Here is a 16,030-nt window from a genome sequence, read left to right as displayed (position 1 = left end):
AGTGTAAGAGTGCTGTTGGGGAGAGCGGGGAGGGGAGGCGGGCGGTGGGTGATGGCTCTTGTTTTGCAAGGCTTGGGTCGCCGGCAGAGCAGCTGAAGCACTGGCATCAGCCGGTCGGCACTCTGAGAAGAGAGTTCAGAGCTGGATGACACATGAATGAGAGAGAGGCGCAGGTGTGTCTTCAGTGACCTAGAACAGCCAGCTCAAGCATGCATAAATACACATACTGTACTCACACACTCCAAATGCATTAACCATATAAAGTAACATCAGTGATAACGAATTCATAATAATGAAATAGAGTCTTGTTGTAGGGAAAGCCAAAATGTGGGTTTACTGTAAAATCTGACATGATTCTGCAGGAATCCATGATATTAAAATATTCAATTTCTTTCCAGTGTGAAGCATGCTCATGTAAACATATATGTATGTTTCATATATATCCTGTGGGGATAATCAATATTTAAGGGCATGTGATGTTTATAGGAGTTATGTAAGCAACATTATTTTCACAAAAAGGGAACTTAATGAAATATGCAAATCAGATGTGATTATTAATAAATGTGTAAGTATGATTATGATGAATTGTGGTTTATTACTCAAATGATTGCAGGTAGAAAAAAAGTAGACCCCAGCGTTGTCAGTGCCTCAGCACAGATCCCTACTTTTCTTTTCATTAATGTATCATGGTGGATTATTTCAGTCTCGAGAGGGAAAGTGGTTCTAATGTAGTGTTTAATAATTTTCTGTTGTAATAGAATGAAACATTCAAAACTCTTTTGGTTGGTAGGTGATTACTACTATTATGTCTAAATGGTTGATGTTACTGGAATTAGTGTTTCAGTCTTAATTTTATGAAATCTTTCAATAAAAACAAAGTCAAAGTAAATTGATTGAAATTTTGATACTGATGAATAAAAAGTTGATCATTTAATAACTATAAATGGCATAGCTCTATATATGTGGATGGATTACTGAATGGGCCTAGCGGCCAAAGTGTCCAGGGCTCCCCTGGAAGTGTCAAATTAACACACACCAACCAGGTGTATCAAAATCACCACAAGGAAATACAAAAAAACAACAAAAACCTCAGATATACACAAACCTACAAAGAGATGCAAAATTACCACAAAAACAGTGTAGCTTGCTCTTTTGTAGGAGATGTAGTGGCGCCTTTTTCATATTTGTGCCCAGGGGCCCATTGTCTTATAATCCGCCCATGGCTTTATATATAACTCATGAACACTTCACACCAGTATATTCATTTGTTTGTCTTTGGGTGAAGCAAGTGAATGAAGTCACCTTGAATGTTCCCACAGGGCCTCAGCCTTCTGGACAGCAGCTGCCAGGAGGTCATAAGCCATCAAATAAGAGCTGTAAACATTGCAGCAAGATAACAATGTTTTACAAAAGTGTCTGACATAACACACCTAACAGGTTAGACTTCCACATTCACACCTACATACTGCTACCCATAACTGTGATTTCATTTTGTTCACAAAGATAATCATGCCAGTTGGCTTGATGTTGAAAGGTTTGCCAGTAAAAACCTGGCATAGGACTGAAGCCTACATGTGCACTTTGCAGCGACACCCCTAAATAGTCTGTCCTGAAGAAAAAGAGGAGGTAGTCTTTCAACAGCAACAAGGTGTTGGCTCCATATTAACAAGGGAGGGTGTGTCAAATCTAAGATATTCCGATCTAATATTATAGTCTACAAGTGATACAAGTAGGCCTATTATACGGACATTATTTGTAGTAGAATATACAAGGTAGGATGCACTGATAGACAGACAGGCAGGCAGCTGTTATATTTATCTATCACTATAACACAGTGAAGCCCAACTGCTCTTTAGTGGTGTAATTAGCCTAATTCCAATATCAGTACTGGCAACTTATGACAACTTACGAGTGAGATCATCTTTAGGGTTGCTTCATTGGTGAGATGCTTTCTGTGCGGTGAGTCCGCCCTCTTGTGGACATACAAAGACACAGCACACTCCATTCACAGGCTGCTTGTTTTGCTTTAGCCTTTAGCAATCTACTGTGCACTATACACCCGAGTAATGAAATAAAAGTGACGTCTGATTCAATCCATGCCTATCCGTGTAAAAGTTAATGTGCGGTGCCCTGTGAAAAGGCTGCAACTTTTTATTATTATGTGTTTTATTCTTCACCGGTAGAGGGCAGCATAACGATATGTCTGACATGCCAAACAGTGTCAACTCTGAGCATGAAGAAGAGGAGTAGCCCAGGGTGTCTAGCTGTTGGTGGTCTGGACATGTCAGAGAACTGTCAGTAATGCTAACTTGGCAGCAGTAGTTAGTGAGTTATCAAACAGTGTCTGGACGCTTAAAGGAGGGATTTTAGAGCACGGAACCTCACCTGGTGGCCTGTAGAGAGGGCTGGCAAACCGTTAAAACGTTAGGAACCCCGAACCTTTGATATCTGACAACCACTGGTTAGCTAGCATTAGCTGGCTAGCTGGGGAGCTCCCGAAAAGTAACGACAGGGCTTATTTCATACAGTCATGTCTGCGGCCGGAGACTTCGGAAACCCCTTAAGAAAGTTTAAATTGGTCTTTCTCGGGGAGCAGAGTGGTAAGTCTGATGTCAATGTTTAAAGTTGTTTGGATGTGGAATCTGAATTATGCTCTGTGGGAGGTGTTGCTAACGCTTGAGTTTGGTGGCTGTGGTAGGGCGATTAACGTTTACAAGTTAGCTTAGCTTGCATTAGCTGCGCAACGATAAACTTGAGACAGTGATCATTGCGACACCGTAACTTGTTGCTAAATGTTTGTCAACGCTGGCGTCATGGAAAAGTAATTCATTTTGTTCCTGATATGTTAGGTCATGTCTGTGGAGATGTCCTGTTCGCCTGTTAGCTAACTTCCGTGGCGAGCTGTGATAACATACTATTAACGGAGGCAGTGGCAGCTAGAAAGTTAGAAGTGTCAATTAACGTTAGCTTAAGTGGTAAAATAGAGTGGTTAACATGGTGAGCAGACTTGAAGTTACATTTTTTATAATAATACTGGTTGTATTGTGTTTTAGGTTTATTTTCTACAGTAACTAGAAGTTACAGTTACATGCCAAGCTGACTAACGTTACAGGTGACATCAATCTCAGTCAAAGTCCATAGACAGTATCACTATGATTACACAGTCAGATCAGTGCGTCTTCCCTGGAGGCATTTCTGTGGAGAAAGGATACATCCATTACCAAACCGGCCCAGTAGCATTCCTATACTCCCCCTACTAATGTCCCCCCTTTCCCAGCCAAACTGAACACAAGGTATGATTGTACTGAAATAGGGGGCAGGGGAGTTATTCAGTGTAGATCCATACGTAACAATTGTGTATCTGTTTTCAAAGGTAAAGGTGTGGGGTGTTCATTATACAGTCAAACACAGAACTTCCACGACTTTCTTCTGTTTTCACAGCTGTGTGTTTAGCATGCCAACACAAAGCACACACACTGTAAGCTGAAAGTAAATTTGGGGCTTGATGCAGAATTGGGATGCACTGATTCAACCTCTTCTCTCCTGATTCTGATATCTCAACTTGGGGTGTGGTCATCTGATACCAAGTACCAGTACTCATATGATACTAGTACCATCTATATCTTAAATTTAAAAATGATGTACCTAACAGCATTAAACTTATTTAGATACTTTTTGTGCATGTTAACATGAGGCTGGGCATTGTTATGGTGCAGTTAGTGACCAGCTGAGTGGACGTAATTGTGGAGGCACTACGTTATGACATTAACAAAGAAACTGCATTTAATGTGTATCCATCACTTCTGATCTAACAATACCCAATCTGCCCAATAAGCTCAGTATTAGCACTGATACTGATCCAGCTGATCTGATTGGTGCAGCCCTAGAATAGAAACAGGAAATGGTAGTGTAGAAAAGTTGACAATTTCTCCACTGCCAGTGATTATTTTTCTAAAGGTATTGCATCCTGTAATCTAACTCTCCACTCCCATTGAGATAAGACAGACTTTGTGCTTGTCTGACAGTGTATGATCAGCTTTGGTTCCTTGTAACCGCAGTGTTGGCTTTGGCCATGTCATCATCACTCGATGCCCAGTGTAACTGATAATGTAACCCGAGCTCAGCAAAACAGTCCAAGGCTGAGCAGCCCTGTGTGGGTGCCCAGAGCAACCATATGAGTGTCTCTCTCTGTGTTATTGTGCTAAAAAATAATGTTTTACTGGTAAATATCAGCAAAGTTGAAAGAAATGTTGTCAACAATGGTACCATTTTTCACAGCAAGGCAAAACATTTGAAAAGGGCAATAAATGGGAGCCTGGTTCCCACCCCCACTTGTCTCTCGACATTCCTCAACCCTCCAACTTCTACAAATGACTGTGCACCACACCCTTTAATGGACAAGAACCTTCAGAGGGCAGCTGGAATTGCATGGCAAGCTGCTCTCAGTTTTAGTCCATTATAAGGATTCTTCATCTGTGGCTTATGGACTGTACACAATTTTGAATTTGGCACTTATGTTGCTTGTTATTTTTAACTATCTTTGCAGTATGTAATAATCTTTACTTTGATGTGGTGTGCTAACACTTGATATCATCAGCAAAGTTGTACATGATATTGTCAGTGTAGAAAACATGCACCTTTTCAGAAAAGTATTTGTAACAACAGTGTCATCCTAGCTGTTTTGGATTTGAATAAATTTACACACATTTTATTATGAGACACGTTTTCACTCCTCAGAATTATTCCTTTATTATTGGTCAGGTGTTGTATTTAGGTCATAATATTGTTTATTTTTAGTTGATTAACTGATTAATCAGTCAATTTTAATTAAATATATTTTTTTTATCATTTGTATAATTTTTTTTTAAGTTCTTTATCAAGCAAAAATGCCAAACTACAACTAGCTCCAGCCTTTCAAATGTGAGAATGCAGCTTTTCTAATAATAATAATAATACTATTAATAATAATAATAATAATGCATTTTTTATAGACACCTTTCAAGACTCCGTTAAAAAAAGAAGCAGCAATGTATCCATAGATCATAAAGACAAACAAATCAGTAATATACAGTAATAACTTAATAAAATAACTATACAGAGATCGTAGTTACAAAAGCAAGGTATAAAAACATCATCATAAATTCATCATCAGTGCAAATCTTGATGTGTGTGTCACCACTAAATCAGACTGAATATGCTAGCTTGAAAAGGTGTGTTTTCAGGCAGGATTTGAAATCGGAAAGGAGATCAATACTGTGAATTTCTTGGGAGAGAGTTCCCAAGATGGGGGGCAGTACGGTTAAAGGCTCTAGATCCCATGACAGTGAGGCAGGTGAGAAATAAAATCTTGAAATCAATACAGTATTTAAGTGTAAGCCAGTGAAGTTGCTAAGAACAGGAGGAAGTTCTAGTAATGATACGGGCAGCTTAGTTCGGGACCATTTGGAGTTTAAAAAGACACTTGAGAGGGAGACCAAAGAGGACAGAACTGCAATATAAAATACAGGATGTAACCAATGAAGGAATGAGAAAAGCAGTATTGTTTGGTGTAAGCGACAGGCAAAGATGATTAATATTATGTAGATGAAAGTATGCAGACTGAGTAACATTATTGATGTGTGCCTCAAAGGACAATATACTGTTCAGGATGACACCCAGACTCTTAATCTGAGGGGAAGGAAGGACTTTGGAGTTGTCAATACTCTGAGAAGCTATATGGTTTAGTCAGTAGATGTACCTACAAGGAGTACCTCAGTTTTATCACTCTTAAGGAACTCTGTTTGAGGAAGCTGTCGGAGAGTTTGTGTTTCATATTGTTATAAACTCAATATTTTTGTGTTTTGAAATGATTGCCAGGTAAATAATACAATTTCAAGATGTCACCTTGGGCTCTGACAAATTATTGTAGGCACTTTTCTTTATTTTTTAACATTTTATATATTGACCAATCAATCAGGAAAAAGAAATGAAAGAGAACTGATAAATTAATCAGTTAGTTAATTACTCGGTTATTCGCAGCCCTTCTTGTGATAGCCATGCATTATTTTGGTCATTTTTAATAAGAACTGATTAACCTACAAAACTGAAGTGAAAGTGTGATTTTGCACTTATAGTACTTTGTTTCTGCTTATTTTTTTAGTGGGAAAGACTTCGCTGATCACCAGGTTCATGTATGACAGCTTCGACAACACTTACCAAGTGAGACAGACACCACCACCTGATTTTAACCGTCACTGATAATGTTCATTATATTCTAAAATCAGATGTTCATGGATTGAAAAAGGTCATGCATATTTAACGATTTGTCACCTATTTTCAGGCCACAATAGGAATAGATTTCCTATCAAAAACCATGTACCTTGAAGACCGAACAGTAAGTTTTATTTTTTTGACTACAGTCCTTGATTGTTAGCTCTTCTTGTCTTTGCCTAGTTTGGGGACATTCTCTTTGTGAATGCCATGCTTTGGTTCAGATAGTGTCATGGGGCACTCAGATGTTGATTGCTTGAATAATTTCGTGTTGTTCTTTTTTCTTTAATTATTCAGTTATGTTCTTTCTAACTATCACACGCAGCATTTATACTGCCATCCAAGTGTGAGCTGGATGCTGTACCCACTGGACCGTCTTCCCTTTCTTTTTGTTTCTTCCCTCAACAAAAGTTTCCTTCCTCTCCTTCCTGCCCCTCCATCTCTTCTTTTCATTCCTATTTTGAAATTAAACACCTTACTTGATCAAGAGAGGAGGGTTGATGACAAGTGAAGGGTGATTATTTATTTATCCCCTCCCCCAAAAGGCCCAGACAGCTTGCTCTCTCTGGTGGTCATTCACTACCTGCATGCGCTACGCTCTCTCTCTCTCTGACCTCTCTCTGTCTCTTCCCATTCGTCCGACCTTATTTAGTTTTATTTTATCAATTTGCTTTTTGTCACCATAACTTACCTCATTTTCTGACCGCATTTTTTTTCTTGTTTTATTTTCATCCCTTTTGGTTTATTTTTTCTTTTCTCTTCTTTTGTTTCTCCTCCCATCCCCTTCCCCTTCCTGCCCCACAGATCAGGTTGCAGTTGTGGGACACGGCAGGGCAAGAGCGGTTTCGTAGCCTCATCCCAAGTTACATCAGAGACTCTGCTGCTGCTGTTGTAGTGTACGACATTACAAGTAGGTGGATAATAAACATGGCACATTCACCTCATTGTCTGTTATGTTTAGTTTGTTCTTTAATGTTTTGAAACAATCTGTTCAAATCCACTTGAATGTTGACTACAGGTGGTAGGGATGTCTCAGTCCGATCTGAAAGATTGGCTTCAGGGCAGATCAAGGCATATTTCCACTGATAGGGATCGGCTCAGCTATATTGAGCTAGTTATAGCCTTATCTGATCCTTTGTTACATCAGCTGTCCCACAGGGTTTTCAATGCACATCTATGCAGAGAGTGCAGCCATCATCAAGTCTGCAACTCCTTGCTGTCTGTCTCTCCTCCACTCCTCTGAGCTCAGTGTCTGCCTAAGAACGAGGGCTGAGCCCCACCCGCAGCGACACAGCTCACACAGCAAGCAACAGCTCACACAGCAAGCAACAGAATAAGACTACTGATTTATTTAATTTACCCAATTTTATTTGCACTCATTTCATTTCAGCTCAGAGAGTTCCTGGTGGTTTGTTTTTTTGTCATAAGATACATGGTGCATGCGTCACTGCAGACACTCAGGACTCCACTGCAAGTGCAACAAAAGCTCTGCAAGCAAATTGCCGATAAGAGTAATTGATTTAAGTTATCCAGGCATCCACGGAATGTACAGAAAAATAAAATAAACACCTAACAGGAAACAGTTTGTTCAGGTAACTCAGGAAAAAGGCTGCATCAATGCAACAAATACTGGAGTAATTCTCTTAAAGGGACAGAGTAGGGATAGAAAGAATTTTTATTTTACAGCCTACTTTATCATTTGAAGAAAAGGGAACAACTTGGATGCAGGGATTTTTTATTAATGCATTTCAGAGCTAAATATCATTTGGACTGATTTTAAACCTTAAAGTACTTTCAGTGTGTACTGTGCAGCTGTATTATCAGGAAAATAGAAGTGTTGGATTGGTACTCGTACTCATACTTAATAATAAATGACTGATTGGGATCGGGGGCAAAAAAACTTGATGGGGACATCCCTAAATGGTAGTAAATGTTTGTTTTGTCATTATAAAATGCAAGGACACCTTTCTTTTAATTTCAGAATCCTTATAATTCCAAATGTATACATCTGACTTGGACAAGATGTGTATGACTTGTATCTCTCCTTCCTTCCCGTCACAAACTTGCCTGGTTTTCACAGCTGAGGCTTTTCATCTCCTGAATGCTGATGCTCTGCTTCCTGTTTCCCCCTTGTCTCTCTCTTTCAGATGTCAACTCCTTCCAGCAAACCACAAAATGGATTGATGATGTGAGAACGGAGAGAGGAAGTGATGTCATTATCATGTTGGTGGGAAACAAGACAGACCTTGCAGACAAAAGGTAATCTGTTCTTCCTTCCTCCTGCCTCTGTGTAAGTGGGGCTTCACCAGTAAGAGCATACTAATGAAGTCATTGATTGAAGCTGCTGGCCTGTCGATTCTGAGCTGCTTAGGCCTTTATGAGGCAGTGCGAGTTATTTTTGCCCTTTGTGGATGTCAGAGCTCTCATTGACTTCTTATATACTATATGCCCTCTTTTTCCTTGTTTCACCCCACATTGTTTGAAGATATTGATTATTAGATCGTTAACTGATCGATCTCATGAAAGTATTGATGGTTATCAGCTATTGTGTTTGATAATATTTGATTTGAAATTGTCTGATCCACTTTATTCACCTGTTTAATTAAGTAAGTTGTGTAATGTCTTTTGCTGTGCATCTCCTAATTCCCTTATCCACCGCAGGCAAGTATCTATTGAAGAGGGTGAGCGGAAAGCCAAAGAACTAAATGTAATGTTTATTGAGACTAGTGCGAAAGCGGGCTACAATGTAAAGCAGGTAAGAGTGTGTGTGAGTCGTGCTCTGTAGTCTTGCTGCGGATGCTGCTGCCAGGGCTCTACCTGCAAAGGTCGTCTGCCAAAATCAGTGGTTAGAAATGTGGGGAGCTGGATCCTTAAGAGTCACCCTCGATTGATTTAGACCTTATAAAAGAGGCATTTTGTAAATGAATCAGCAACAAACCAGTAATTGTTCATTTTCTGTCCAAATTGAAAGCCTGTGTGGGAGTTCGGCTAACAAACTGAACAGCCAGAATTTCTACTGGACGACCTTTGGTATCAAGCACAGGTGGCAGTAGCAGCAGGAAGGGGCACGACTTGTTTATCCACTTCAACATAATCACAGTCTGTATTCTCTTTCCCTTGTCTTTTTGTCAATGTCTGTGGCAACATGTGCGTGTCCCTGTGGGTGTTTGTGTGTTTGTGCGCGGTGGCTCCTCACAGACAGATAACCACAGAGGAGGGAGAACAGAGAGCAAAAGAGATGAATGTTCTGTTTATTGAAACAAGTGCAAAGACAGGCTACAATGTCAAACAGGTAGAGCGTGTGCACCTTGTGTGTGTGTGTGTGTGTGTGTGTGTGTGTGTGTGTGTGTTCGTTCATAGCGCTCATGCTCTCTTCTGATTGGCTTCTGTTTCACACACGCATGCGTGCATAAAGGTGTGCTTTAAACATCGGCTTCTTCTGTTTGAAAGTGAGGTGTGTGGATTTGTTTTACAAGCTCTGTCCCGCCTGTTAGGAGTAATGATTTGTATTGGCCAGCCTTTGATCACACAGCTCTTGAGGTGGGTCGGGGTTTGCAAACCAATACTCCCCACTAAACTGATTAGCACCATAGCAGTATTTTGTTGCATGTGTATAAAGTCTAGTTCTACAGTATGTGATGCTTTTTATTGCGAGGTTGGGCATTTTGAGCATCATCATACATTCAACACTGTCACTTTAATTTTCATTTGAATCCATCAATCACTTTAAATCCTCCAAGCTCCATCAATGGAAGCTCTCTGTAAGGCACAAGTTACATCCTCTCTCTCTCTCTGCAGTGCAGAAGTATTACCTTGCAGTAGCTCAAAGACATGCTGCTAAATTCAAATCAAATTTGGAAAAGCTCTGGTGGCCTTCTTCCTCTGTGCGAGCTTCAAGCAAACCTTATGCTAAATCATTTAATGGGAAGATACACAGCACGCTATCTTGATTTCATCTCGTGCTTTTGTGATGCTCCGAGCATATGTCCGTGTCTGACAAAATACATCTGGTTCTCTCTCCCTCTAGCTTTTCCGTCGTGTGGCAGCCGCCCTTCCTGGCATGGACACCACACAGGACAAGAGTAGAGAGGACAGTATCCTTTGTGTGTATATCAACGTCTGTGTCCGACATGGCAGGAAAGAGTCAGGAGGTCTCTCTCTATCTCGCTTCCGCTGTGTTGTATGGGTAGTCCCTGCCAGAGGGAAAATGTAGTGCAGCAGTGTGACAGCAAGCTGTTGTTCGTTAACCCATGTGTCCGTTTACATTTATTTTACCAGTGAGGGCGCATATTGTGCTCCAACTCACTATTTAACTGTGGGTATAATGTTACAGAAATACTTACCACCTCCAGGCTGCATTTGGCATGGATTCACTGCAGTTTGATTCAGATTGCAGATAAGAGTCAAGGCCTTCGCACACCAAGGCCTTATTTTTCATCCAAAATTGTTGTGTCAATCACATTTACACACTATCATTTTCAGAAAAGGTTCAATTTTCTGCGTTCGTATCTGTCCAAAGGAGTTGTTTGACCAAGCAGCAGTGAGGAAAATGTGGCCTAATCTGGGGGACATACGCGTAACAAAAGAAAGGAACAGGGCAGAAGTGGACAGGAGGCCAGCAAGAAATAGACGTTGAAATATATGGAAGCAATGGCCTTGAATGTTTCAACAACAAAGAGAAGGAGATGTCAGCTCATCCAAAAATGCACAAAAGCAATGATGATGCTGACAGCCGAGCGCAATTTAATAGCTGCGGTGCCAAATGCAAGATGTGGGAAGAGAGTGGGGACGGTCAGGGAGGCACCTCCAGTGGAGGGAAGCAAGAAAGGAAATGTCTCTCTCTGTTTTGTCGGCTACTGCGAATTTTCACAGCGAATACAGCAACAATAGGCATGGGACTTGGTGTGCAAACGCATACAGAGAATTTGGACTTGGTGATCAAAGACCTTTAATCTCCCCTATGATTTTAGTTTTGCTGAGTATTGCCTAAAAACAAATGGTGTTCATCCCCACTGAAATTCAAGGTTTTCTGTGGTACTAGTTAAAGGTTTGTAATATTTTTAGCTTTTACAAAAACCTCCATGTAGGGTTAAATGTCACATAAAAGCAACATAAAACATGATCTTTCTCAAAAGAATTCAATTTGTTATGAAATGCAGTGTGTGGGATTTGTCCTACAAATGTGAGTTTACACCATGGCTGTTTGGTTGTTTTTGGAAATTGGATTTTTATTATTTTGTTATATATATATATATATATATATATATATATATATATATATATATATATATATATATATATATATATATACAGTACAGGCCAAAAGTTTGGACACACCTTCTCATTCAATGTGTTTTCTTTATTTTCATGACTATTTACATTGTAGATTCTCACTGAAGGCATCAAAACTATGAATAAACACATGTGGAGTTATGTACTTAACAAAAAAAGGTGAAATAACTGAAAACATGTTTTATATTCTAGTTTCTTCAAAATAGCCACCCTTTGCTCTGATTACTGCTTTGTACACTCTTGGCATTCTCTCGATGAGCTTCAAGAGGTAGTCACCTGAAATGGTTTCCACTTCACAGGTGTGCCTTATCAGGGTTAATTAGTGGAATTTCTTGCTTTATCAATGGGGTTGGGACCATCAGTTGTGTTGTGCAGAAGTCAGGTTAATACACAGCCGACAGCCCTATTGGACAACTGTTAAAATTCATATTATGGCAAGAACCAATCAGCTAACTAAAGAAAAACGAGTGGCCATCATTACTTTAAGAAATGAAGGTCAGTCAGTCTGGAAAATTGCAAAAACTTTAAATGTGTCCCCAAGTGGAGTCGCAAAAACCATCAAGCGCTACAACGAAACTGGCACACATGAGGACCGACCCAGGAAAGGAAGACCAAGAGTCACCTCTGCTTCTGAGGATAAGTTCATCCGAGTCATCAGCCTCACAAATCGCAAGTTAACAGCAGCTCAGATCAGAGACCAGATGAATGCCACACAGAGTTCTAGCAGCAGACCCATCTCTAGAACAACTGTTAAGAGGAGACTGCGCCAATCAGGCCTTCATGGTCAAATAGCTGCTAGGAAACCACTGCTAAGGAGAGGCAACAAGCAGAAGAGATTTGTTTGGGCCAAGAAACACAAGGAATGGACATTAGACCAGTGGAAATCTGTGCTTTGGTCTGATGAGTCCAAATTTGAGATCTTTGGTTCCAACCGCCGTGTCTTTGTGAGACGCAGAAAAGGTGAATGGATGGATTCCACATGCCTGGTTCCCACTGTGAAGCATGGAGGAGGAGGTGTGATGGTGTGGGGGTGTTTTGCTGGTGACACTGTTGGGGATTTATTCAAAATTGAAGGCACACTGAACCAGCATGGCTACCACAGCATCCTGCAGCGACATGCCATCCCATCCGGTTTGCGTTTAGTTGGACGATCATTTATTTTTCAACAGGACAATGACCCCAAACACACCTCCAGGCTGTGTAAGGGCTATTTGACCAAGAAGGAGAGTGATGGAGTGCTGCGGCAGATGACCTGGCCTCCACAGTCACCGGACCTGAACCCAATCGAGATGGTTTGGGGTGAGCTGGACCGCAGAGTGAAGGCAAAGGGGCCAACAAGTGCTAAACACCTCTGGGAACTCCTTCAAGACTGTTGGAAAACCATTTCAGGTGACTACCTCTTGAAGCTCATGGAGAGAATGCCAAGAGTGTGCAAAGCAGTAATCAGAGCAAAGGGTGGCTATTTTGAAGAAACTAGAATATAAAACCTGTTTTCAGTTATTTCACCTTTTTTTGTTAAGTACATAACTCCACATGTGTTCATTCATAGTTTTGATGCCTTCAGTGAGAATCTACAATGTAAATAGTCATGAAAATAAAGAAAACGCATTGAATGAGAAGGTGTGTCCAAACTTTTGGCCTGTACTGTATATATATATATAAACTATTTGTACATGTGTACAAAACTTTAATATGTAATCTCCAGTAACTTAATCCTGAAAGTGTTGGGGAGTTTATTTTTAACAACCTCTCATGTACATATTAGAGTGGCATGTTTGCTGTTTTGTGATGTTCCTTAACTCCTGAACCCCTCAGTGATTGACATTAAGCTGGAGAAGCCACCAGAGCTACCTGCCAGCGAAGGAGGCTGCTCTTGCTAATGCCAGCTTATGGCTAAATATTTCTCTTACTGGCTTTTTCTCAAACCCAGTTTGTTTGTTTTTTCTGTATCTGCACCCTTCACTGCACTCGCCGCTGTTTCCCAACCTGAAAGAGAACACTACAGTCGTTATCCTTGCCATTGCGGAAAGCTGCTCTCTCATCAGGATGCTCTGAAAGTCATAAATCACTTAAATTGAATATTTGCACTGTAACACACATACGCTGAAACACCGCTGTTTTCTGTCATTTCAAACCGACAAAACATGGTGGCAGAAGAGAAATGAGTGTCATTGCTATAGTTTGTCTCTAAAGATGACTTTTTGAATCAAACCGAAAGAAAGAAAAGGTGTGTTTAAGACATGAAGTCGAAGTATGTGTGTAAGAGTGAGAATATTCTCTAAAAGTTAAATATTGCTTCAAGCTTAATAAGCACAACGTGGGTGTTGTATGCATTTGTCAGTTAACATAATTTGTGACGTGGCAATTGATTGATCACCAAGGATTCATTCTTTATCAACAAACTGCTCTTTATTTTTTTAACTGTCAGTCTAATTTGTGGAAATGGTTGCAAAGTTGTGTTGAAGCACACCAACTAGGACATCACAGATTTGACACGTACACTGTACACCCAAGAGTGGTAGCCATGAGCTAAGTGGTGCCTGTACCAGCAGTCCCAACATGTACCAGCATGATATGGCAAGTCAATACATCGTCACACATCACCGCATGGTCTCACACCAGCACAAACACATGACACATACTACAAGAGCAACACTATCGCCGCACCATCCACATTACCGTCCTCCCCACACTTGTCCCTTGAGATGGGTTATTTTTACCTTGGTTCCATTTTCTATTTCCTTTTTATTTGAATAGATCTTTAATTATTTTTTTTCTAAAGGCTACAACTATCATAGATTAAAACTATTTCTTTGAACATAGTGTTTGAGGAGTATTTTCTCATATATTGAGTCATAATCATAAAACCGACTGTAAACATTAGACATGGAGATATACAGTATGCCTTTTGGAGTTTAATTGTAGAGGGCTTCCTTTGCTTTGGGATTATCTAGTTAAGTTTGGTATGATGTTTTATGAACACATTAAAGACTTTGTTTCTCTTGCTTGTTTTTATTTTTTTTGGCATTGATCTTTTGTTAGTGATTATTCTACATGTGTATTTAATCTACAATGACTTGTAATATTTATTTCTTTTGGATTCATGTCTCTTTTTTATGGCTGTTAATATCTTCACTTTTGCAATGAGTCCTGAATCGCTAATAAAAATATGCATCCATCTGGACCACCTTTAACTGAATCAGCAGAGAGCCTCTGCTGCTCCCTCTACCACCTCTAAATGGCAATTCGATCATATTGATAATACAGTGCAATTTTCTGTGTGAACTTATGGAGAGTCTGATTTGTATAGCATAGTACTCCTTAACGTTTCTGTCTGGAATGGTTTTAAATGAAAGAATAAAAATACACTTGTCACCTCTGATGGAATGCATCAGTGTTTTATTAACAGCTGTACAATTTGGTGTCAGTGAATTACATGGTATCTTTTGATATGTGAATTTCAAATCAAAGAGAAAATATTAGTATTGCAGAGATGTTAGCTGTAGGCCTTCAGCCTGGCTCTCAGCAGTGGCAACAAAGTGTGAACCACAGGAACAGAACAGCACTAGCAGCAACTATTATAAAGAGCAAGGCCTCAAATGTGTTGCTGTATGGAGCAGAAAGTTGCTCAGTCATGTGGACTAAATGACTGACAGTAATCAGCTCAGTCGTGCAGGAGCGATATGCTGGACCTGGACTAATAGGCTTATTTCACAGCAGACGTTTTGACTTGTCATTGCAGGAATAACACAGGTGGAGTTAATGGCTGTAATGATGGCTCCAAAATCTGCCATTCCACTGAGCCAGCATTCACAAGAACACTGCCTAGAGCTGCCACACCTAAACAGACTCCAGACATTATTCATGCCTTAATATGTGGTGTGGCACATGTAATCATGAGATTTTGATATATTAAGGGAGTTAATGGGGCAATCAGCCACCTGTATGCACCTGCAAGGCAAGATTGCAAAGCAGGCAACTGTCTCTGCATCCCTGAAGCCCAGGTTCAAAATATGTCAAGTAATTTCACATAGTTTGATTAATTGCAAACTTGAGGTACAATATAAACTGAACTGATGTAACATCATTGCCTAATCTTTGATGAAGGATGACCGTTGCAGAGGCTGTACTTAATTTTGTTTGTATTCAGCTCAGCCAGTGCATGTTACTAAATAAAAGGGAATTGTACTTACTTAATAAATCACCTTAAAACTGCAGTGACAGGGTGCATAAAGCACAGGAAGGGAGGAGCTGGATGGGTTTGAGTCCCAACAGGTTAGTCCAGCCATGACCATTGGAAACCATTGAAAAAGAAAAGGTTCACTTTGTATACTGTGGGGCAGCAATCAATCAAACTTTGTTTGTATAGCACCTTTCACACAGGTTAGTGTAGTTAGTTAGTGTAAACTGTACAGTAATTCCACTGTGACTTTACAACACCCAACAATAAGACACCAAATTATAACGTTGTTGTATTTTCCAACATGTA

The 16,030-nt window shown here is 40.1% G+C and overlaps 1 protein-coding gene across 2 annotated transcripts; it reads left to right on the top strand.

Moving 5' to 3' along the window:
* Window positions 1-2,218: 2,218 nt before the first annotated feature.
* rab6a (RAB6A, member RAS oncogene family) lies at window positions 2,219-14,923 on the top strand. 2 transcript variants are annotated; one of them, XM_033639683.2, is made up of 8 exons: window positions 2,219-2,600; window positions 6,140-6,198; window positions 6,320-6,373; window positions 7,054-7,159; window positions 8,397-8,508; window positions 9,448-9,541; window positions 10,277-10,343; window positions 13,357-14,923. In XM_033639683.2, exons 1-8 carry the CDS (start codon window positions 2,531-2,533, stop codon window positions 13,419-13,421), a joined length of 627 nt encoding a protein of 208 aa, XP_033495574.1. In that variant the 5' UTR covers window positions 2,219-2,530; the 3' UTR covers window positions 13,422-14,923. The 2 variants fall into 2 exon arrangements, with proteins under 2 accessions (XP_033495574.1, XP_033495563.1); XM_033639672.2 differs by lacking the exon at window positions 9,448-9,541 and adding an exon at window positions 8,911-9,004 and having other exon boundaries at window positions 2,221-2,600.
* Window positions 14,924-16,030: the final 1,107 nt, after the last annotated feature.

The sequence above is a fragment of the Epinephelus lanceolatus genome, chromosome 11, assembly GCF_041903045.1.
Source record: "Epinephelus lanceolatus isolate andai-2023 chromosome 11, ASM4190304v1, whole genome shotgun sequence".
Taxonomy (NCBI): Eukaryota; Metazoa; Chordata; class Actinopteri; order Perciformes; family Serranidae; genus Epinephelus; species Epinephelus lanceolatus.
This window is presented reverse-complemented; position numbering and strand designations above follow the sequence as displayed.